At 39.1% G+C, this 24,533-nt stretch overlaps 1 protein-coding gene across 6 annotated transcripts; it reads right to left on the bottom strand.

The window, feature by feature from the left end:
• Positions 1-827: 827 nt before the first annotated feature.
• On the bottom strand, positions 828-23,223 carry LOC114686721 (leukocyte immunoglobulin-like receptor subfamily A member 5). Of its 6 annotated transcripts, none has more exons than XM_037202208.1 (7): positions 22,742-23,223; positions 22,550-22,603; positions 22,082-22,168; positions 21,675-21,977; positions 10,602-10,655; positions 6,658-6,708; positions 828-2,172 (listed from the first exon to the last, which is right to left on the bottom strand). In XM_037202208.1, the coding sequence occupies exons 1-7, from the start codon at positions 22,773-22,775 to the stop codon at positions 2,069-2,071; spliced, it is 687 nt and encodes a 228-aa protein (XP_037058103.1). In that variant the 5' UTR covers positions 22,776-23,223; the 3' UTR covers positions 828-2,068. The 6 variants fall into 6 exon arrangements, with proteins under 6 accessions (XP_037058103.1, XP_037058107.1, XP_037058102.1 ...); XM_037202207.1 differs by lacking the exon at positions 828-2,172 and adding an exon at positions 6,174-6,532 and having other exon boundaries at positions 22,742-23,077; XM_037202212.1 differs by lacking the exon at positions 10,602-10,655 and having other exon boundaries at positions 22,742-23,102.
• Between the last annotated feature and the right edge of the window lie 1,310 nt (positions 23,224-24,533).

Genomic DNA, 24,533 nt, shown 5'->3' with positions numbered 1-24,533 from the left:
ATGTAAAGGAACAGAACAGACAAAGTGACTTATATTAGAAAGGGTGATTATTGGATTTGCTTACATGATTTAGGCTGGGAAGTCCAAATGTCTGTTTCCATGTCTGAGAAACTCAGACTCCAATAGCTGTTCAGTTCATGAGACCAAATGTCTCAGCAGTTACAATCTGAAACTGAAGGCCTGGGTGATTTCTGTAAAGTTACTGATCTTTACTCCATGTGGGAAGGCTGAAGAATGGAGGGTTTTTTTTTTTTTTTTTTTTTTTTTTTTTTTTTTTTTTTTTTTTTGGTTTTTCGAGACAGAGTTTCTCTGCATAACTTTGCGCCTTTCCTGGAACTCACTTGGTAGTCCAGGCTGGCATTGAACTCACAGAGATCCGCCTGGCTCTGCCTCCCGAGTGCTGGGATTAAAGGCGTGTGCCACCACCGCCTGGCTAGAATGGAGGTTTTAATGAGAGAGAAAGATGAAAAGAGGAAGTGCAGGAGGGAGATCAGAAGAAGCAGACAAAGGGAAAGGGGGAAGGAAGGACACAAGGAGGAGGAAGAAGCAGAAAGAATGCATGCACTCAGCAGCAAGGACTGAAGGTGGACCAACAAAATCTGCACTGCTTTGCCCTCTGACATATTTATGGCTGACACACTGCATGGAGGTGCTGAAAATTCTAGGGAAATGTGTCACTTAATTCTTCCTTAATTAAAATGCACTTGCAGAAAGTCAGGCAGTGGTGGCATATGCCTTTAATCCCAGTACTCGGGAGGCAGAGGCAGGTGGATCTCTTCCAGTTCAAGGCCAGCCTGATCCAAGGAGCTAGTTCCAGGACTGCCAACACTACACAAAGAAACCCTGTCTCATACAAACAAACAAACAAAAAAGCAAAGCATTTGCAGAATTGCCCGCAGGAATCTCTTATTCAATTCCAGCTCCAATTAAGTTAGATGTCAAGTGTTGTATATTGGGTATGGGTGTTCACTAGGGTCCATGGAATCAAGAGACAGAGGCACCTTATGTCTTTCACAGCTGCAGGCTGCAGGGGGTGATCCACCTCTATGGACTGGTCTGTTGTAGCTTAGCAAAGGGCTCTTTTATTGTTCTCCAGTTGACACTCTTTTAGCAAGTTAATCTTCATATTCCAACACCTGTCATCCAAGCTTCCCAAAGGGACAATGCCAAATGCTAATTCTCGACTGAAGAATACCTGCTGTGTTCTGAGTTCTTCTTGAACCAAATTTGCATAGGCTTTGCACCTTCAGAAGACTCTCAGAGAAGATTCACATTGAGGGTACCCAGGGAAAAAAGGTAGGAATCACAAAAGTCAGATTAAGACTGGGTGCTGACACTCTGAAGTCAAATCAGCTGCAGCTCTGCAGGTATTCTCCCAACAGCCAAGTTTAATCATCCGGGATCACATATACCTCTCCCAGGATCTGCTCTTGGCCTTCAGGATACAGACTCATCAGGAATTATGAATCACAGTCATAATAGTTCCAAGGTTTCACTGTGTGCTGCACACAGCAAGAGGTTGTAGGCATCATCAGCTAGAACAACCTTGCTGAGAATACAGAACTTCTGAATTGTTGAGGATTCCACTGCAGGACTCACAGATGAGGGTGACAACTCTTAGACATTTTTAATGGGAGAAGTGAAGTTGGATTGAATGTTCAGACATATCTACGCTAGGGGACCAAGTGCTCAGGGAGGGCTTGTTCTGAGCAGTTGTTTTTGTGGTTTTCTGTTTGTTTGTTTTTGTTTTGTTGTTGTTGTTGTTGTTTTTCTGGGATGTCTTGCAAGAGCTGAGGAAAACTGGCAAATGAGCAGGGTGTTACTAGAACATGGGAGCCCAGGATGTAGTCACCACAGTCCCAGGTCACACTTCGAAACAGTCCCGGCTTTTGCTGACCGCACAACTTTTATTCAGTCTAAAAAGTAGGTCTAGGGGCTAGGTGATGCTGTCACATGAGACTCACAGTTCACCTCACCTCTAACTGGAGCCCAAAGACCCTCCAATGTCTGTACTGGGAGGTCTGTGAACTATAGGAATTGTGGAATGCAGGCTTTGCAATTCCATTCTTCACCACAGTGGCAGCACTGTGTCCCCTGCAGGCCGCACCCTTCCCCTCTGTACATCACAAATGCGAAATCCACTGGAGAGAGGATGTGTGTTAAATACTTTTCCTACAAGAAATAAATGAGCAGAAGAAGGGAAAACTGTGTTGATGGACATGTTAGTTAGATTGATTATGACAGTGAATCCATAAGGTAGAGGTGTATAAAATCACCAAATTGCACATCTCAAACACATACACTTCTGTTTAGCCATGTTTCATCTAAGATTAGGAAGAGTTTTTTTTCTTTCCTTTTTTTATTTTACCATTCTATAAGACCACATATTTTATTTGCATAATATTATTTAATTGCAAATTTTAGTTTATATGTGAACTATTTTATCTAATTAGAATACTATCTACAGAATAGAAACTTTTCAAAAGTTAAATATAATTATACTGTCCCCATCCACTTTCCTTCCTCCAATGACTCCCATCTCCCTCTCAGACTGATGGCCTCTTTTTCTTTATATATATACACACATACACACACACACACACACACGCACACACACACACACACACACACACACACATAAATATATAAACACAGCCTACTGAGTCCATTTAGTTTTGCTTGTTTGAACATGATTTCAGGGTTTACCATTTGGTGATAAACTGAAGGCCATCCCAGGGAAAAACTGATTCTCTCTCTTAGTATTGCTTAGTTGCCTGTTGTTCTTTGTCTAGGGGAGGTGCCCTGTGATATTTCCTCCTTACCCATTAACATATCTACTGGTGCTGCCCATGCTCAGCTCTTGTTTAGGCAGCCATATTGTTGGGGCATCATTGCTGTAGCTTCTCTGTCATTCCTAGGAGACACAGTCTCCCAGAACAGAGGCCATGCCTGGTTCTTATGGCCCTTACAGTCTTCCTGTCTCCACTTCGTCAGTGTTCCCAGAACTTTAGGTACAGAAGCGGTGCTGCAGATGTATCGGTTGAGGCTGAGCAGAACCCATCAGTTTTCCCTGCAACGTGACCAGCTGTAGATTTCTTTAATGGTCTATGGGGGGTGAGAACTACATTTATATGTTAATTTGTCCACTGTTTTAAAACCAGAAATAAACCAAGAAAACACAATATTTCATTGGTGACACAGTTGAGTGAGTTCAGAGTGAACACCTTTTCTTGAAATTGTAAGACGATGACTAGCTTATAGAATGGTAATGTCTGAGGAATTACAGGACTGAGCACTCTGTATTGGAGTGCTCATGCCAACAAGGAGGCTCATGACTGAGAGAGGCTAATTCTCCTTATAATGGTCACTTTCTTCCTGTAGTTCTCTGCCTAAGCATTGGACCCCATGAAAATTTTCCCCTTCCATGTGAATACATTCATTGGTACTGCATTTTTTAGATTATATTTATTTCAAGTGTAGAAATAAACCATTTCTCTAGACAGTTCTAGGAGAAACTGTTTCACTGAAGACTTCCTGGCTCTTATAATCTTTCTGTGGTGTTCCCTGGGCCACAGATCTCAGAGCTGTGATATAGATGTATCTGTTGGGGCTGGACTTCCATGATCTGTTGATCACTGAATTGTGTCCACTTGTTAATTTCTGTGATGATCACCATTGGTTGTAAAAAGAAGCTTTTTTGAGGCAGGATTAAGACTCTCAAACCATATATATACAAAAAACAAAATCAGACTGACTCAGTAGATTTTGTTTATATATTTATGCACATGCATATTCATATAGCACAGATGGATGTGTATATATGTAACAATAATAAAAAGAGTTCATCAACTTGAGAGTGAGGAACATGGTAGAGGTTGGAGGAATGGTATCTGGGAGGGGCTAGAGGGAGGTGAATAGTGATATAATTCTATTTTAATTAAAAACATATCCAAAAAATAATCATAAGAATTAACCCCTCAAAACAATCAATATTTTTTATCTCTATGAGCCATATAGTAAATGTATCAGAGTTTGACGAACTCTATGAATTCAAAGCAAAAATATTAAATTTGCTTTGTATTTGGAGGACTCATATGAAGACAAGACAAAGCAAAACATAGAGGTTATCAGTGGGATAACTGACCTGATAAGTGATGACATGGATGTGTAGATTTGTGGTGGATATTGCTGCATATGTACATCGTGGAAGTGGAAAAAGAAAGACTCTAAGAACCAGAAGATTGGGAGAATGGTCACCAAGTAATGACTTCCAGGTATAACACAGCCATTGCAAATGTGAACTATGTAGCCTGCACTGGATGAATAAAATACTGGCCCTATCAATAGTCTATTATGGGTCAGGTAAGGACTCATGGATCTCTGATCATGAGCTATTGACTCGTGATGAATTCTGGATCAAGGAGACTCATTGTCTTAAGTTGCATACACATCAGTGAGCCTGCCAGGTTCCTATATAGTTCTAAACACAGGTTCAGAGGGACAGTTTGGTTAAAATGGGTGGGAAATTACAAAACAAAAGAAACACAGAAAAAGGATTAGGACTTTTAAGGATGAGATAAGAGTTGCTATGGATAGAAGGGAAATACAAGAGGATGGAATAAAAATAATCAGAAAGAAGTATATACATGTATGATGTTGTCAACAAACACATCCATTTAATGAAAAAGAAAAACAACTTGTAAAAGGGTATAATTTGCCCTGCAAAGAGAAGTTTTGTGAATGGATCTAACATCTATCTTTCAGTCAAATTGTTGAATAGAAATCTCATCTTTTCCAAGCCTCAGCTACCTCTGAAGTCCATGTGATGGTGTTAATAGGCCAAACTATGAGGAGGCAGATCTGTGCCTGAAATGATGTTCTGTGGAGAGAAAGTCTCAGTTTCCCTATGAATATAAACAATATCTGATGCCTTAAATCAACACCAGACATCAGTGTTACCATGATCCTGTCATGCGGTATGTTGCTGTTAAAACTCATGCAAACTTCAAAACAATAGATAAATTCTTGGAGAAGATTGTCTCCTCCCCATGCATACAGCCTGGTTTCTTTTTCTTAGCAACAGTGGTTTCTGTAAATTTTCATTGTGGTTAACTGTAAGTGTGCTTTTTTTTTTTTTAATCACCTACACTTTTCACATCTCTCAAATCAAGATCTTAGTTCATTGTGGGGATTATAATTCCCCCAAGAAGTGTGTGAGGAACTGTTGAGAAAAGTATCAGAGCTAAGCTTCCAATTTAGAGCAGATGAGCCTTCACACTTTCCAAGTCATGGTCCTCTGGCCAGAGTTTACATCCTAGTAACCATGGAAACTGGATTGCAAAGCCCCACCAATCTTCACCTTGTTATTTCCTGGAGGAAATGGTTGACAAAATAGGTTCATGGTGACCTGAACTTTCAGCCCAAATAAGATCAGTTACTGAATTTCTGTGGAAGTGTCTTGCTCTGACATTCAGAACTCACTAAATGGGAGAGCGTGCCCAGATGTAGGAGAGAGCCAAACCCCAAGTTTTTGAAATAATTCGTGAAAGTGAACACTCTAAGAACGGCTGAAGCAACTCACCTTCAAACAACGGCCTTCAGTGATGCTCCACACTCCCTGTCCAGCAAACGAGGGATTTCCTACTGTCTGTTTTTTTGTGACAGTCTCACAATGTATACTAGGCTTGCATTGAACTCACAACAATCCTTCTGCCTCAGCATTTTGAGCACTGAGATTACAGCCATGAACTACTACTGTTATTGATTCATCTCACTCCACTATTCCAACCCAAACTGCATGGATTTCTAGTGTCAGTTTTAAAGGCCACAATGAGAAGAGCTGAAAATGGGGGGGAGGGCTCATTTTCTCCCTTCTAGAGCCCTCCCTCTCCCACAATTCCTCAGTGTTGCTAGGGGTGTTGGTAAGAAAGAAATGTCTTAGTGTGTCACTCTGGATTTAGTTATTTCACCTTGAGACTGATGTTGCCAATTTATTTCATTTTTTTCATTAAAATTGGGGTTCGAGTTAAAGAAATAAAGCATATGCGTCATTCATGAAGGAATGCAGTTATTAACCCAAATTGTTAAGTTACATGGAAAAACTATAGAAAATGAGTACTTTAGGGAGGCAAAGGGGTGAGAAAAGAAGGGACCAGTCAGAGAAAATAACAGCATTTGTGGGAAAGTATCAGAGTTTAATGGAAGAATAATTCTCTTCAAAAACTATCCTGACATCTCTGTGCTTCCAAATCATGTCACTCCCCTGGAGATCCAAACTCAGAGTTGACCCAGTCTGTGCCAAGATTTAACTCCAGAACCACATCAGCTTGTAGAATTCACTATGCACAGTAGTCGTTTTTCCACCACTCTGACATGGGTACTGCTGCCTCTGTTGTTCACCTCCTGGCTGCATCTGGTGTCTTTCTCTGGCTGTGCTGAGCATCAAATAGAAGAATTCCAAGAACCAACAGGACCAAGCCACCCAATGTGATCCTGGTAAGATTTTCCACTGTGTGATCTTGGAGATGTGAGCCTGGGTGATTTTAGACACAGAGGTCACACTACAGTCCAGCCTCCACGTTCCACACAGGGCACTTATGCCCACTAGACAAGGCTTGGCTATCTGCAGCCAGCTCTGTAACTGCTCTCCTTACTCACCTGTTTTGGGGTCTGACATGTTTGGTGATGAGCTGTTGGTCTCAACCATTCCTAAGAACCATAAAAGAGGAATAGAATAAATAAAGTGGTTAAGAGAATAGGTCATCGACTATTTCCTGGATTCCTCCTCTCTCTATAAGTATATGTTATTCTGATCATGATGGTTTGGGATGAACTACTTAACTGTTGGCTAAGGGTTCTTTCAATAAGCTCCTCTTACTTTCATATATAACACTGAGTTCATGCCACCCACTGTGGACTGAGCCATCTCGCATCAATCATTAATCAAGAAAATGGCCTACAGACAAATTTGAAGGTGACATCTTTTCAAGTCATGTTCCCTCTCTCTAGATGACTCCAGCTTGTTTCAAATAGATAAAAAAACTAATCACCAAAGAATGCATTATATATATAAATAAATTATATATATTATATAAAATAATATACTTCGTATATTTTATATTTGTCATATATCTTATATCTTATATAATATGCATTTATATATTTTATATTATATGAAATGTCAATTTATATATTGTCAAAAATGAGATAAATTAATAAAAACATTTAACAAACTGTTTCTACATTTGAGGATAGAGAGATGGCTCTGTGGATAAGAGTGCTCAGTGCTCTGGCAGAGGACCTGAGTTCAGTTCCCAGCACCCATGTCGGTGGTTCACGTAGGTGAACACTACGTGGTTGTTTCTGCCAAACACTTCCCACCAGTCCTTGTGCACAGCAGCGGCCTCCATTTCTCAGTGTCCATCTCCAGTTTAGTAGCACAGAACGAACCGAATTGGCAAAGACCTCTTTGGGGTATGACAATCATTTACAATCCAATCACAAAGGGCTTCCCACTAATGGGACAAATATTTATAAGTCAGTGGGGGAAAAAAAGCTGCTCAGAGACATATACAGGACTGAAAAGCCAAGCCATGAAGGAATGCCCAAAGATGTGGCCATCATTTGAACCAGACAAGGGGAACAGTGCCCAAAGTTGTGAACAGCATCTATACACCAACCTCTGAAAATCTATACAGAGGTGTGACTGGCATCTCTGAGCCCTGGAAGGAATGCTTAGAAAAAACTGGCACCCAGGCAAGATATCACATTTAGATTCCACATTCCTACCCAGATCTAGTTTATTCACATGAACTCAATAATTTGTTAATTTAATAAAAAATGTTTTTGAGACAAAGTCTGTCTGTGTAGCTCTAGCTGAATTGAAAGTTATTATATATACCAGGCTGGACTAAGACTCAGAAATCTGTCTGCCTCTGCCTCCCAAGTATTAAGATTTAAGGTGTGTGGCACCATGGCTGCATTAATAAACATCAATTTAGACGAGCAGCTTGTTCCTACTGTACTCAGTTTCTCTCTCTCTCTCTCTTTGGCCTCATATTTATTTTTGCATCATATATTTTCTCTATATTGCTGTGGTAGTTTGAATGTAATTGGCCCCCATAGGCTCTAAGTAGTGGCACTATTAGGAAGTGTGGCTTTGCTGGAGTGGATATGGCCTTGTTGGAGGAAGTGTGTCGCTGTGGTTTCCTATGCTCAGGGTATTACTCAGTGTCTCAGACCATTTCCTGGTGCCTTCTGATAAAAATGTATCCAGCACCATGTCTACCTGCATGCTGCCATGCTCCCTGCCATGATAATAATGGATTGAAATTCTGAACTGTAAGCCATCACTTCAATTAAATATTTTCCTTTATGAGTGTTGCCGTGGTCATGGTGTCTCTTCACAGTAATAGAAACCCTGACTAAGGGAATTACCATTCTACAGTCTTTTTTTTGTGTGCTTGCTAGGCAAGCACTCTACCACTGAGTTAAATCCCCAACCCTTCCACAGTCTTTTTAAAAGATGTATATTTAATTGTGTTTATTATAGTGTATATGTGGTAGTATGTTAGTGTGTGCACATGAATACCATATCACCCGTGTGGAATTAGGGAACAACCCCAGGTGTCAAGTAAGTCTCACTTCTGTGTCTGGCTTTGTGTAGGTTCCAGGGGGTCCAAACTGAGATCTTTCACTTTCAAGTAAGTGTTTGAACCACTGAGCCATCTCTCCAAACCACACTCCACAGTCTTACTCTGATTTTCTTTTTGCATTCCACTTATACCCTCAGCACTGCACATAGTACTTCAATGCTCCGTTACCTACTAAGGTGACTAGAGTGGAAGGGAGGTTTATTTTTTAAGTGAGTGTTGTAGAGACACAAGTGTACTAGTTGTTAAAACAAATTAAGAACATGAAAACCAATGCAACATGGTTTCCTCTGAAAATTAGTTTTCCCATAATGGTTTCCAATGTGCATGGTTAAGGAAAAAATATTAAAGAATTCAAAAGAATGATTTTAAACAATAATAATAATAATAATAATAATAATAATAATAATTGAAGAAGACATGGACAAAAATTTTGAGGCAATTCAAAGAGTGAAACAAACAGCTGAATGAAATAGGGAAGCAAATATAGGATATGAAAGTGGAATTCATACAGACTGATAAATACAAAGAACTGTTGTAGAATATTATTTTAAGATGTGCTACATCTGTTTATGCTGTAGAACATTTAATGATGCAAAGATTGCTGCATTATTTTATGTTGCATTTGTTTAACTCTGTGAAGTTGTGTTACTTTGCCTATCTAAAATACCTTATTGGTCTAATAAAGAGCTGAATGGCCAATAGAAAGGCAGGAGAAAGGATAGGCAAGGCTGGCAGGTGGAGAGAATAAATAGGAGAAATCTGAGAAAAGGATTCAGGAGCAAGAAAAGAAGAAGAGGATTCCAGGGTCCAGCTACCCAGCTACATAGCAAGGCACAGAGTAAGAAGTAAAGAAAAGTATAAAGAATAGGGAAAGTTAAAAGCCTAGAGGCAAAAGGTAAATGGGATAATTTAAGTTTAAAAAAAAATCTGGCTAGGAACAAGCCAATTTAAGGCTGGGCATTTATAAGAAAGAATAAACTTCTGTGTGTATTTATTTGGAAGCTGAGTGGTGGGCCCCCAAAGAGCAAAGAGTAAAAAGAAAAAAATTACAAAGGTCTAATTAAAATGAGGGAAAAGAAACTATATGAAAGAAAGAGATAAAAAAGAATAATAAAAACAAAAACTCTTATAAGCAAAATAAGACCACCAGTGGAAAACCTCACAAACAGGATTAACCAAATACAGGGCAGAAGAATATCTGAGCCTGAAGACAGGTAGGTGAATTAGAACATCCTGAAAATGACTAAGAAAAATTAATGTGAAAGTACAAACAATTCGTACAAAATGTCCTGTTGACAATGAAAAGACCAAATCAAAAAGTCGTGGCCAAAAAGGTGAAGAATTTGATCGCAGTGATGCAAAAACAATTTGAATAAAATAATAGTAGATATTTATTTTGCTAATCTAGGGAAAGATGTACCTATCCAGGCAAAGGCACTGGAATACCATGCAGTCATACTGCAGCCACAAACACTCCTACTTCAAACATTCATATTATAGTTAAAAAGCTAAATATACAGAGGAAAGAAAGCATAATGAAAGATGTGAGAAACACATAAAGGACAGACCAATGGCAAAGGCAAGGGCCATTATATTTCAGACTATAGAAGGCAATCACTACCTGGTAGAGTAATATCCCGGAAATAAATACAGTAAAATCCAAGAAAGCTGTCATAATGGAAAAATAAAGGAAAATATTTCCATAATGAAAACAAGCTGAAGTCATCCATGAATTCAGCTCTACAAAAAATGCTTGAAGAATCCTTGGGTGTGGTGATGCACACTTTAATTCCAGCACTAGGGAGGCAGAGGTAAGAGGATCTCTGCACTGAAGCCCAGCCTAGTCTACAGGGTGAGTTCTGTGGCAGCTAGGACCACAAAAGGAAACAATGACTCAGCTCCCAATACCTAGAAACACATTTTACCTAGAACCCCCAGTGGCCATACCTGGCAGGATAACAGAAGAATTTCCTGTCAGGCAACACACAGCCACCACACCTCCTAAGAAACAAAGAGGATGACAGAAACCAAGGAACAAATACACACTCAATAAAGGCAAGACCTGATATCATCACATATCATCATCAATTATAATCATTCCAAACCCAGATGCTTAGACATCAATGTAAAAACATAATAACAGCCAGGAAAATATGTCTCCGGCAGAATCCAGTAACATTACTGTAGCAGACTTGGAGATTGCATAAGGCAAGGACCATAAAATAGGCTTTATGAATATTATATTGGTCTTTAAAGGGATTGGATAAATACCTTAAAGAATTTAAGAAAACACAAATGAGGGGGCTGGAGAGATGGCTCAGAGGTTAAGAACACTGACTGCTCTTCCAGAGGTCCTGAGTTCAATTCCCAGCAACCACATGGTAGCTCACAACCATCTGTAATGAGATCTGGCGCCCTCTTCTGGCCTGCAGTCATACATGCTGTATACATAATAAATAAATAAATCTTAAAAAAAAAAAGAAAGAAAGAAAGCACAAACGAATTGCGGAAGGAAGTGACTAAAACTGTTCAAGACCTAAAAGTGGAAAGAGAATCAATAAATAAAACCCAAACTGAGGAAATTCTAGAAGTGAAAAATTTAGAAACTCAAACAGAAACATCAGAAGCATGCCTCATCAACAGAGCACAACAGATGGAAGAGAAAATATCAGGTGTTAAAGACACAATAGAAGTATACATTGGCCAAAGAAAATATTAAATCAAAAATGTTCCTGGCACAAAACACCCAGAAAAATGTGAGACACTTTGAAAAGATAAACTCTAAGACTAATACTAGAGGAAGGATAAGAAAACAGGTCAAAGGCACAGAAAGTATTTTAAACAAAATGATAGAAGAGAACTTTCCTAATGTAAAGAAGGAGATGCCTGTAAAGGTTAAAGAAGCATATAGAATACCAAATAACCTGGATCAGAAAAGAAAGTGCCCTCAGCACATAATAATCAAAACACTAAACATAGAGAAAAAGAAAGAATATTAAAATCTTCAAGGGATAAGGATCAAATAACATATAATACAGACCTATTAGAATAACACCTGACTTCTTAATGGAGATTATTAAATGCCAGAAGTGCCCGAATAGATGTTCCATAGACTCCCAGAGACCACAGATGACAGCCTAGAATAAGTTTCAATCACAATAGATGGAGAAAATAAAACATTCCATGATAAAACCAAATATAAGCAATATTTTTCTACAAATCAAGCCCTACAGAAGGTACTAGAAGGAAAACTCCAACCTGAAGAGGTTAACTACATTAATAATGGAATAAACAATCCATGACCAGCAAATTAATTCTCTCTCTCTGTCTCTCTCTCTCTGTCTCTCTGTCTCTGTCTCTGTCTCTCTCTCTCTCTCTCTCTCTCCCTCTCTCTCTCTTTTTCTCTCTCTCTCTCTCTCTCTCTCTCTCTCTCTCTCTCTCTTTCCCCTCTCTCTCTCTTTCACTCTCTCTCTCTCTCTCTCTCTCACTCTCTCTCACACACACACACACACACACACACACACACACACTCACACACACACAACCACGACCAGCAGCAACAGTAAGAAGAACAAAATAACAGGAATCAACAATCATTGGTCATTGATATCTCTCAACATCAGTGGCCTCAATTTATGAATAAAAAGACACATATTAACAGAGTGGATGTGAACACAGGATATATCATTCTGCTACATCCAAGGAACACAGCTTAACATCTAGAATAGACATCTCCTCAGGGAAAAAAAGATGGAAAGAGATGATCCAAGCAAACAGACCTAAGAAGCAAGCTGATGTAGCTATTTTAACATCAGACAAAAAGAGACTTTCAACCAAAATAAATCAGAAGAGATAGTGAAGGACAATAAATAGTCACCAAATGAAAAAACCCACCAAAAGAGCATTGCAGTTCTAAACATCTATACACCAAACAAAAAGACACCCAAATTTGTAAAAGAAACACTACTACAGCTTAAATAGATATTAACCCTCACATACTGATAGTGGGAAATTTCAACATATCACTCTTACAAATAGACAGGTCATCCAGACAAAAGTTAACCAAAAAAAATAAAAATAAAAAAAAAAAAAAAAAAAATCTGGAGCTAACTGACGTTATAAATCAAATGGACCTAACACATTATAGAGCATTTTACTCAAACACAACGGAATATACTTTCTTCTCTGTACTTTCTGGAACTTTCTCCAAACCTGACCACATATTCAGGCACAAAATAAGTCAACAGATATAAAAAAAATGAAATAAGACTCTGAAATTTGTCATAACACCATGGATTAAAGCAAGATATCAACAATAACAGAAACAACAGAAAGTTTAAAAACTCATTGAAACTAAGTAACTCACTACTGAATGAAAATATGGATCAAGAAAAAAATTGAAGAATTTCTAGAATTGAATAAAAATGAATACACAACATACCCAAACTTACAGGACCAAATGAAGCTAATTCTATGAGGCAAATTCATAGCACTAAGTGCCTACATTAAAAACTGGAGTGATCTCATAAGAGCGCCTTTGAAAGGTCTAGAACAAAAAAGAAACAAGCACACTGAAGAGGAGTAGATGGCAAGAAATGATCAAACTCGGGGCTAAAATCAACTAAACAGAACAAATACAAATAATCAATGAAACAAAGAGTTGGTTCTTTGAGAAAATCAATAAGACTGACAATCTCTTATCCAAATTAACAAAAAGGCAGATAGATATGTGAATTAACGAAATTAGATGTGAAAAGGGAGACATAACAACAGACAGAAAGGAAATCTTGAAAATCATAAAAGTCATTTTGAAAACCTCTACTCAACTATGTAGGAAAATCTAAAAGAAATGGATAATTTTCTTCATATATATACCACCTACCAAGGTTAAATCAAGATCAGATAGGCAATGTAAACAGACCTTTAATCCCTAGTTAAAATAGAAGCATTAATTAAAGTCCACCAACAAAAACAAAAAGAAAAAGTCCAGGACCCGATGGTTTTAGTATAGAATTCTACCATACTTTCAAAGAAGAGTCAATGCAAATACTTCTGAAATTATTGCACCAAATAGAAACAGAAGAGACATTGCCCAATTCATTTTACAACAGTTACCCTGATGCCAAAACCACATAAAGATCCAACAAAGAAAGAGAATTACAGACCAGTTTTCCTTTATGAACATAGAAGCAAACATTCTCAATAAAATACTTGAAAACTGAATCCAAGAACACATCAAAAAGATCATCCCTGAGGATCACGTAGACTTCATCACTGAGATTCAGGGATGGTTCAACATATGTAAATCAATAAATATAATAGACCTTACAAACAAACAAAGCCAAATGATCATATCATTGAATTCAGTATGCCTTTAACAAAATTCAAAACTCCTTCTTTTTGTTTTCATTTTTTAATTGAAAATAGGTTCTGTTCTCATACAATCAATATATCTTTTTTTTTTCATGCTATGTAATAAAGTTTTTGATTTATTTATTTTTTTATGTTGCAGTTTCTGTTTATGTATCGCACAAAAGCAATCTCATTACAGATTTGTGACACATATTCTAATTGAATCAGATCAAAACAGTGTTCTTAACCTCTGAGCTATCTCTCCAGCCCACAATCAATATATCTTAATTACTGTTTCCCATCTCTTTACTCCTCCCAATTCCTTCCCATCTCCTGTCCAATCCCAATACACTCCCTTTCTGTCCTTCATTAGATAAAAAAGGCTTCTAAAAGCAACAAAACGACACAATAAAGTCTAATAAGACATAGCAAAAACTATCACATCAAGGCTAGACCAGGTCATATAACAGAAGGAAAAGAGCCCCAAGAGAAGTCACGAGAATCAGAGACTCGCTCCTTCAAACACTTAGGAGTCCCATAAAAATAATAATCTGAATGCTAAAATACATATACAGAGGACCTGGTTCAAACCTTTCTAGACCCTATGATTACTGCTTCCATCTCTGTGAGTTCACATGAGCCTTGTTCAGTTGAATCAGAAGGCTTTGTACTCTTGGTGTCCTCTGTGCCCTGTGGCTCTTACAATCTTTCCATCCCCTCTTCTGCAGGGTTTCCTGAACTCTGAGGGGGAGGGATTTGAAGGAGATATCCCATTTAGAGGTGTGTCAACACCCCTTCTTGATAAAAGTCCTGGAGAGGTTAGAGATACAAAGGACCTCAGCATAATAAAGACAGTTTATACCAAGCCCATAGCCAACATCAACTTAAATGGAGAGAAACTAAAATTAATTCCACTAAAATGAGGGAACAAGACAAAGATGCCCATTCTCTCCATAAATATTCAATATTGTACTTAAAGTCTTAGCTACAGTAATAAGACAAAAAAAGGACATTAAGAAAGAGGATTTTCTTAATATATAAGAAATAATATCAGAAAAGAAGTCAAAGTAACTTTATTTGCAGATGTTATATTAGTGTACGTAAGCAATCCTGAAAGTTCCACTGTGAAACTCCTATAGCTGGGAACACTTTCAGCAAAGCAGCTGTGTGCAAAATTAACTCACAAAAATCAGTAGTTATATAAGAGCGAGAATTGTTGAAACCAAGGTTGGATAAAGCACAGGGACAAATAGCCAAACGAATGGAAACACATGAACTATGAACCAAAGGCTGGGAGGCCCCCAACCGGATCAGGCCCTCTGAATAGGTGAGACAGTCGATAGGCTTGATCTGTTTGGGAGGCATCTAGGCAGTGGGACCAGGTCCTGGGCTCGTTGCATGAGTTAGATGTTTGAAACCTGGGACTTATACAGGGACGCTTGGCTCAATCTGGGAGGAGGGGACTGGACCTGCCTGGACTGAGTCTTTCAGGTGATCTCAGTCCTCGGGGTGGCCTTGATCTGGAGGAGGTGGGAATGGGGGGTCGGCTGGGGGGAAGGGGAGGGGGGCAGGAAGGGGGAGATCAAGGGAATCTGTGGCTGTTATGTAGAACTGAATAGTATTGTAAAATAAAAAAAATTCCAACACAATTCTTCTCAGGCTTTGACAGAACAATTCTCAACCTCACATGGAAACACAAAATAAACAGGATATATTTAATATTCCTGAACAACAAAGAAAAAGAATTACAGGATGCACCACCATCTCTGATTCCAAATTGTACCACAGAGCTGTAGCAATAAAAGCAGCATGGTATTGGCACAAAAACAGATGTGTTGGTCAATGGAATCTAACTGAAGATCCACATACCCTTAGACACCTGATTTTTTTTTTAAGAAGAAGGCAGAAATACGTGCTGGAAAAAGATATCTTCAACAAATTGTTCTGGTCAAACTGGATGTCCACATGTAGAAGAATGCAAAGCGATTCCTACCTATCACCTTGCATAAAATGTAAGTCCAAGTGGATCAAAGACCTCAACATAAAACCAGATACACTGAACCTGATAGAAAAGAAACTGGGAAATAGCCTTGAACACATTGGCACAGGAAAAAGCTTTCTGAACAGAACACAGCACAGGCACTAAGATCAACAAGTAACAAATGGAACCTCATGAAACTGAAAAGCTTCTGCATGGCAAAGAATGTCATCATTTGGACAAATGATCATCAGCCTACAAAAAGACAAAAGGATTTTTACCAACTACAACTCTTATAAAGGACTAATATCAAAATATGTAAAAAACTCAAAGAAAACTATATATCAAGAAAGTAAATAACTCAATTGAAAATGGGGTACAGATCTAAACAGAACTCTCAGGAGAGGAAACTTGAATTATTGAGAACACTTAAAGAAATGTTCGACATCCTTAGTCATCAGGGAAATGCAAATCAAATCTACATTGATATTTCATCTTACTCCTATCAGAATGGCTTAGATCAATAAAACAAGTGGCAGCTCATGACGCTGAAGATGTGGAGTAACTGGAACACTTCTCCATTGCTGGCAGGATTGTAGTTTTACACAGGCACTAAGAAAATCATTGTTGAGGTTCCTCAGGAAGATGTGAATTGATCTACTTCAAGATCGATCTATATCACTCTTGGGCATGTATCCAAAGGATATTTCATCCATCACTATATGCTGCAAGCCACAAGAGTAGGAAGTAGGATTTCAGCTGATTATGACAAGCTAATACCTGGAAGAAGACAAGGGTCTTTCAGAGGTCAAACTGAGGCTTAAAAGGAGTCTTGGTGATATTAGCTCTTGAGCATTAGTCATTTTCCTACAATGACATTTCTTCTGTGCTATCAGAGCTTTTTCATTCAACTTTTTTTCTAAGAACAGTGTGTTGATCATTTATTGGGCGCCATTTCCCCTCTACAATGGAATATTTAGATAAACTTCTGTGCTGACAGCTATACACAGCCAGAACCCCAGTTCAAACCTCCCTTTAATTATCGTCATTAGCAGCATCCAGCCAGGACCATCCCCAGACAGACAAAAATATCTTGTCAGAGATACTTCTGTACTCTCTAAGAACAAACTTAAGCCCCAGGCTATCTGTTTGAGAAGGCCTGGTGGATGTGATAATTAAGCTTAACTTTCTCCCTTTCCAAAGTCTTATCTCTAGTTTTAGATCTACCTTTAACTATTAACTCAGAACTAAAGGGTTTCTACTTACAGGTACATCAAAATGACTCAGGCTGCCCAGCCACCGAGTACACTCCCCCACCCTGCCAGAAAGTCACAGTAGCCAAGGTAGCTTGGACAGATAAGGGCCCAAGGGAAAATAAGGCAGTTTTATTTTCACTCATCACTGATAGACTCCTAACACTTTAACTAACCACTTCTAAGAATATCATTGAGCACATAAAATTCCCCTTGCTCAGATATTAACTGAATTTAGCCCTCAGTTGATTCTATTCCCTATTAGTCACTTCCCTTTTTGGGTTGCAGATGATGGCTGGCAATTATTGCTCTTCTGTGTGGAGCTTGTTGCCCTTCCTTTGGATCCTGAGGGAATTCAAGTCTGATGATCTTGCCTTTGCCAGAGCATTGCTATAGCATGGGTATATAACTATAAACCTCAGAGACTTGAGGGAATGGATTGGTCGAGAACTAGATTGGGGGAGAACAAGACTGAGGACTAAAAGAGAGAACTAGAAGAATGAGATGGAAGATGAGGAAGAGCCAGATGGAAAGAACTAGATGGATAAGAATAAAATGGGAAGAACTAAGGAGATGGGGAAGAAATGGATGAGAAAAAATGAGAGAGAATATAGAAGATTATAGAGAGTAACTAAGAATGAAGAGGAGCAAAGAAGGGTAAGAACAAGATGAGAAAGACCAACTTGGGGCAGAACTAAGATGAAAGAATTAAGATAGAACACAGAGGGAAAGAAGCTAAGTAAGATACCAGAATAGAAGCAGTGTAAAGAGAACTCAGAAAAATAAAGTGAATGGATGAAAGAGTTTTGTGTACATAGATTTATTAGGGAATCCCTTAGATTAATCCACCACTGGTAGCATCTCTTCTGGGACTCTGGGAGAAGGCTATCGAGGGGCTGGGCCCCAAAACATTTTGGTAACTATGTACTTTATTTCCCTTCCTGGGAAGTTCTATCTGTTCTCCCTAGTCACTTACTCTGTGCCTACCTCTGTGGTTCTATAGTTTGGTTATCACTGACTTAGCTAATATATACACATAAATGAATACATACTAGATTTGTGTTTGTGGGTCTGAGTCGCTTTGCTCAGAATGTTTTTTTTCTGGTTCCAACTATTTACCTGTGAATTTCATGATTTGATCTTTTTAATTACTGAATTAATTACTAGTCCATTGTGTAAGCTTGTCACATTTTCTTTATCCAATTATCCTTGAGATATATCTAGGTTGTTTCCAATTTTTAGGTATTGTGACTAGAGTAGCAATGAACATGGTTGAGGAAGTACATCAGTGGTAGAACAAAGCAACCTTTGAGTATATGACTAAGAGAGGTGTAGCTGGGTCTTGAGGTAGGTTGATTCCCATCTTCCTGAGGAACCATGCTCATTTTATGTATTTTATTTTATTGGTATCCTTTAGAAGCGTGTTTGATTTCTAATGAGAGACATAAATGTAATGGATCCAGAGGAGGAGGAGATTTGAGGAGAAACTTGGAGGAGTAGACAGAGGGGAATCCAGAGTCAGGATATATTATGTGAGGAAAAAGAATCTGTTTTCAATAAAAGGGGAAAAAGAAATAACTTCAAACTGAAGAGAAACATAAATATATTTATGAGACAACAGGAAAGCATAAACAATGTTGGACTAAATGAAGAGTAGGAACCGGACAAGTACAACCAAACAAATCAGAATCAACCAAACAAAAGGAATTAATGCACATCCTCCAATAACAATTAAATATTAATGATCCTAACTTCCAAGTCAAGCACACAGACTGGCAGACAGGATTACAAAATAGGACTTATCTGCTTCTTGTCTCCATAGAAACCCACCTTATCATCAAAGGAAATGCAACCTCAGGGTGAAGGATGGGCAAACACATTTAAAATACAAAGAACTATAAAGCAGGTATGTGTTGCTATTCTAACATCTGACGAAGTAGATTTCAAGCCAAAACTAATCAGAAGAGATAAAGAAAGCCACTTCATATTGGTTAAAGGAATTGTCAATTAAGAGGATAATACTATTCCAAACATGTATGCATCACAAGTATGATTTCAGGATCTTAAAATAGATACTACTGTATGTAAAAAACAGATAAAACACAATAGCTCAGTGTGCAGCTTAATAAATCAGCAGAGCAGTGATTCTGTGAGTTAGAGAGCTGGCTACAAGTGATTTAGAAACGCAAAGCTACAAGAGAAAGTCTTGAAAAAATAAAAAAAAAAAAATCTCAACACAATAATAGTAGGTGACTTGAATACTTTACTTGCACCAATAAACAGGTCATGCCAATAAAGCACAAAGAGAAAAACACCTGAGTTAAATGATACTGTAAATCAAATAGAACTACCAGGCATTTGCAGACAGTCCCATTCAAACACTGCAAAATACTCATTCTGCTCAGCAACCCATGAGACATTCTCTAGAACTGGCCATATGACACACACACAAAAATCTCAACAAACATGGAATAGTGATGTCAGGAGCTATGTAATGGGACAAACAGGCAGTGTTAGAACTCATGGAACATGAAAGGGCAGTTGACAAAGCCAAACTTGAGTAAGCCTTGGAGAGGCAAAGTCCAGAGGACTACATGTCCTGAGGACCTCATGTGTTATCTATGGGTAGTATGTTTGAAAACTCTCAGGGAGTTTCTAGTCCCTCACCGGGCAGTATTACTTGTACTACAATAACAGTGATTGACTTTTTCCAAGCGTTGCTGCTGGAGCAGATTAATGATTCAACCACCACCCTTAGAAAGAATTTAGACTTGTAGAACTGTTAGAAAGGTTAGGTTAAGGTGTTTTGTAAATAACTTTGAGGTAGAAAATCTTGTGGAATAATTTAAAATTTAGAAAGACACACTTTTAATAGTTGAACAAGGGACTCATTGAGGTCAAGAAACAAGAACAAAGATAGCCCAGTTAATATTTAGCACTTCTCTGTGACTTTTCTTGTCTTGATAGCCCAGTTAATATTAGCTGGAGGATGGGTTGGTGATCAAGAGTGATAATCAATTCCTTGTGCCATTTTCTGCCCTCAGCTTCCTACTATAAAATACTGTTAATAAATGGATATGCACCCAGAGGATTTAAAGTAGAGCTGACTGATGTTTTTCATATATAAAAGTTTAGATTTGTGATTCTTTTAAGATTTTTTATAAGATTACTTTTGAGGTAAATAATAAAGTGATTGATCCTTTCTTTGTAACAGCAAAATGCAGCCTGTCAGTAAAAGAACTGGCTGAGAAAAATACTTTGCTTGCTTATGCTCTGTTAATCTATAACAAGTTGCTTGGACATGAATGTATGTAGGTTCTTAGAGGTAATTTTTTTTCACCTGTAATTCCTAAAATGTTTAATCATGAAAGAAATTGGAAAGAGATATGGAAAACGTTATGTTTTTTTTTTTTTACCTGTCTGCATTGTGATCATTCACTTAAGAAATAGAATATATCCACATTGTAATTTTTATATTGCTTGAAAGATTTTGCTCTGGTATATAAGCTGTAAGGAAAAAATTAAGTATATATAGAAGTAATACATCTGGACAGAAATAAGAAAAAAATTAAGAGATTAGAGAGAGATGATAAAAAAGATCCTAAAGGGGTGTGTGTGTGCGCGCGCGCGCGCGCGTGCGTGCATGTGCGTGCATTTCCCTTTTTTCCACTAGCCACAGTTAAGTTTTGCCCCACTTGCCAGTCCCAGAGAAATAAGTTTTACTCCCTCAGATAGAAAAGTCCAATTGAATGATTACTTCGCCAACTCTGTAGCTCTCCCTCAGTTCCTGAGCTGCTGAAGATTTGCTCTTACAGCAGCAGAGTAGAAATGATTTCTTGTGTTCTAACTGACCCTTATTGGGCAAAAGAGCTAGAAACGTACAGCAAGAGAAACTACAGACACACGTAAGTTCTAAGTTCATGGCAGCTGGGCAGCACTTTATCAAAGAGGAATGGTTCTCAAGGAAATCAAATGCTGACCGGGTGGCACAGTGGGTAAAAACCAGAAAGGCAAGAGTCCACTCTCCATTCTGATTCAGTTCAGTGCTTGATGTCTTCGCCAGAACATACGTCAGCACAAAGGAATAAAGGAAATTCAGGTCTTTCAGATGGTATGAAACATGTTTGCTTTCCTAATAAATCTTGCATTTATAGACAGATACACAAAACCATGTATTTATGGATGGCACGAAAGGAGAAACGAAAGTTTCCAGGGCAGGGAGTAGACTAAGAGGAAGGAGAAAGTAAGAAAGTAGCAGATAGTGAGGTGCGGTGTGAATATACCCAAAGTACATAATGAATGTATATGGAGGATACTCTTCACGAACTACAATACCATGCGCAATGGTTTTATGCCAGTTAAAATTACACTATTTGAACAAACAAAACGAAGTAAGAACTATTTTTGAAATAGTTGTGTCAAGAAAGAGATTCTCACCTGAGATTATGAGCTCCAGGGGTTCACTAGGTGCTGACCATACTTGGGCATTGCTGTTGTCATACCCGTAACACCTGAACTTCCGCCTGTGGCCGGGGCTTACGGGACCCATCGGAAAAAGCGCCTGCATGTGCCCATTTGGATGTCTCTGTGAGTCACCCGTCCAGGAGAGCTTGTTTTCTCCCTCCTCAGTCAGAATGAAGGTTTCAAACCCCAACCATGAGACGCACTGAAAGGTTACGTTCTCTCCTGGGGTCACCACAGAACTGGGCAGGGCTGACAGGCTAGGTTTACTATAGACATCTAGAGAGAAGGAGGCAGGATGTTACAGGGTTCACATAGCTCACAACATCCTTTCCCTGTGTCTATGCTGTGGCAGGGAACTGGACCGGTAAGTGTCCTCTCACCTGTCACCACCAGCTCCAGCATGTCACTGTGCTCTGAAGAACCAGCAGGGCTCTCATAGTAACAGTGATATCGTCCTGCATAGAGCTCTGTAATGAATAGGATGGGGAACATAGCCTTGCTCCCAGGCTCCATTACGGTCTGTTTGTACAAGCATGATGTTCTTCCTTCTTTATTTAAGTAGTACTCCTGTGCTTGGATGTTTCCTTGACACAAGATGGTCACCGACTTCCCCCAAGAGATGATAGAACCTGGCTCAGCCCAAAGGATGGGTGAGGGAGTGCTTCTGAAAAATATTCAAAAGTTGGGTCCCAGGATATCACCTCCCTCATTCTTGCACTTAGTTCTAGGACCTTCCAGATTACAACAGAATCACCTCTCACCCACCGTTCTCCATCCTCGCAGCACAGGACAGTATTTGTTGTCTCAAATGAGGATGAAGGAGTTGGGACAACTGTGAAGCTACTCACCTTTCTGCACTATGGTAGTGCTGGGACTCAGACTCAAGCCTGGAGGAGTATTTCCTGGAAGATATTTGTCCCCCAAATGCTCAGCAAATTACATTCTCCCAAGAGCCCCCCTGAGTCCCTGCATTTTCCTTAGAAATCTGGATATTACTCTCAAACAGATCGCAATGTCCCTTCCACCTCTGCGAATCTCACCAATGCAGAACAGGACAGTGAGGATGGTGATCATGGTATTTATTTCCTTCCACCGGCTCAAACCCACAGATGAGAGACCACGGCGCTTGGCAGCACTTGCAGACACAGGAGATTTGGACGCTGCAGAGCCCGTGCTCGTATCATGAGGTTTCTCATTTCAGAGAAAGGAAATATCACCCCAAGCAGGCATGGTTTCATTTCCCCTGGCTTGTGGCTGGATCAGGCACCAGTCTCTTTGCTGGCATTAACAGGGTCTCCCACAGACACATTCACTAACTGCCTCATTACTTTGACATCAGAAGAGAGCTGCAAGAACTTCTTTATTCCTGGGCCAATCCAGTCTCAGTGAGAGTGACTGAGGGCTGGTCTTTCCTCCTAGAGCCTCCCCTTGGGGGTTCTCTTTCATTCCTTCAGCCCATCCATCCATACGGCACTGTGCGGTTGTTATCATGTCCAGTAATCTCCCCAACCCAAGACATGCTTAGAGAAGATATAAATGTACGCTATAAGCAGATGCAGAGCAGCAGAGACACACCTTGTGCCCAATTCTTTGGTTCACATGAAATCAGTTCTGAAAGTCTCATGTCTATTACTTTTACATAGTAGGTCAAATCCTTCCTTTCCCAGATAACAAGTCAATTCAAGAGTTGTCATTTTCTTCCATTGTGTATGCTGTCTGCCACGATCTAGTCTGAAACTAACCATAGGGAGAGACATAGGAGAGAATCGAAGGGGCATTCCACTCTTTCCTGAGTTGACTAGAGGAATTGATAAGGTCACTGAATGGATAGCTGCAAGAGAAGGATATCTGAGACCTTGTAAGACATAACTGACTCAGTGAAGGTGCTTAACTTCCCTCTCAGGAGGTGCTTGGGTTAAAACTTATAAGAAATGTAAGCATTTGGAAGACTAAAAAAAAATAAATAAATAAAATAAGCTACAGTATATTCCAGTTCAGAATGCAGTAATGGTAATGGCAATGCATAGATTAATTTTAACTCTATTACAAGGTTAAAGCAAAAGATATTACAGAAACAACAATGGCAGCAAGGTGTAGATGGATTTACATTTTTATTTATTTATTTATAATTTTTAATATTAAGAAATTTTCTATTCATTTTACATACCAACCACAGATTCCCCTCTCCTCCCTCCTCCTGCCCCCAGCCTTCCCTCTCAACCCACCCCCCATTCCCACCTCCTCCAAAGGCAAGGTCTCCCATGGGGAGTCAGCAGAGCCTGGTACATTCAGTTGAGGCAGGTCTAAGCCCCTCCCCCCTGCACCAAGGCTCACAGTGTCCACATAGGACTGGGCCCTAAAAAGCCAGCTCATGCACCAGGGATGGATCCCAACTGCCTCCCTAAACAGTTCAAGCTAAACAACTGTCTCACCTTGGATTTACATTTTATAAACTACTTATTGTACATAGAGGCACAGGACCAAATAGGACTTTATTCTTGGGAATTAAACGCAACTATTGAAAAATTAGACTGTACGAAACCAAAAAGCTTCTGTACAGCAAAGGAAATAGTCAGCTGAGTGAGAAGAAACCCCCACAGAATGGGAGAAAATCTGGTAGGAGATGAATATCTAGAACACACAAATAAATAAAAAAGCAAAGCACCAAGAAAACATATGGCCCAATTAAAAGTGGGCTGTAAGACCCAAAGCTGCAGGATTTCTACGACACAGGGCAGCCATGGGACATCCAAGAGCACCAGTGAGGCCCAGCACTAACAGTGTAGTAAAACCAAGAGACCCCAAACCAGACCAACGACTCTCTGCAATGAA

Source organism: Peromyscus leucopus, chromosome 1 (assembly GCF_004664715.2).
Source record: "Peromyscus leucopus breed LL Stock chromosome 1, UCI_PerLeu_2.1, whole genome shotgun sequence".
NCBI classification, from domain to species: domain Eukaryota; kingdom Metazoa; phylum Chordata; class Mammalia; order Rodentia; family Cricetidae; genus Peromyscus; species Peromyscus leucopus.
The sequence above is the reverse complement of the archived record's forward strand: the minus strand, read 5'-3'. Positions and strand labels throughout refer to the sequence as shown.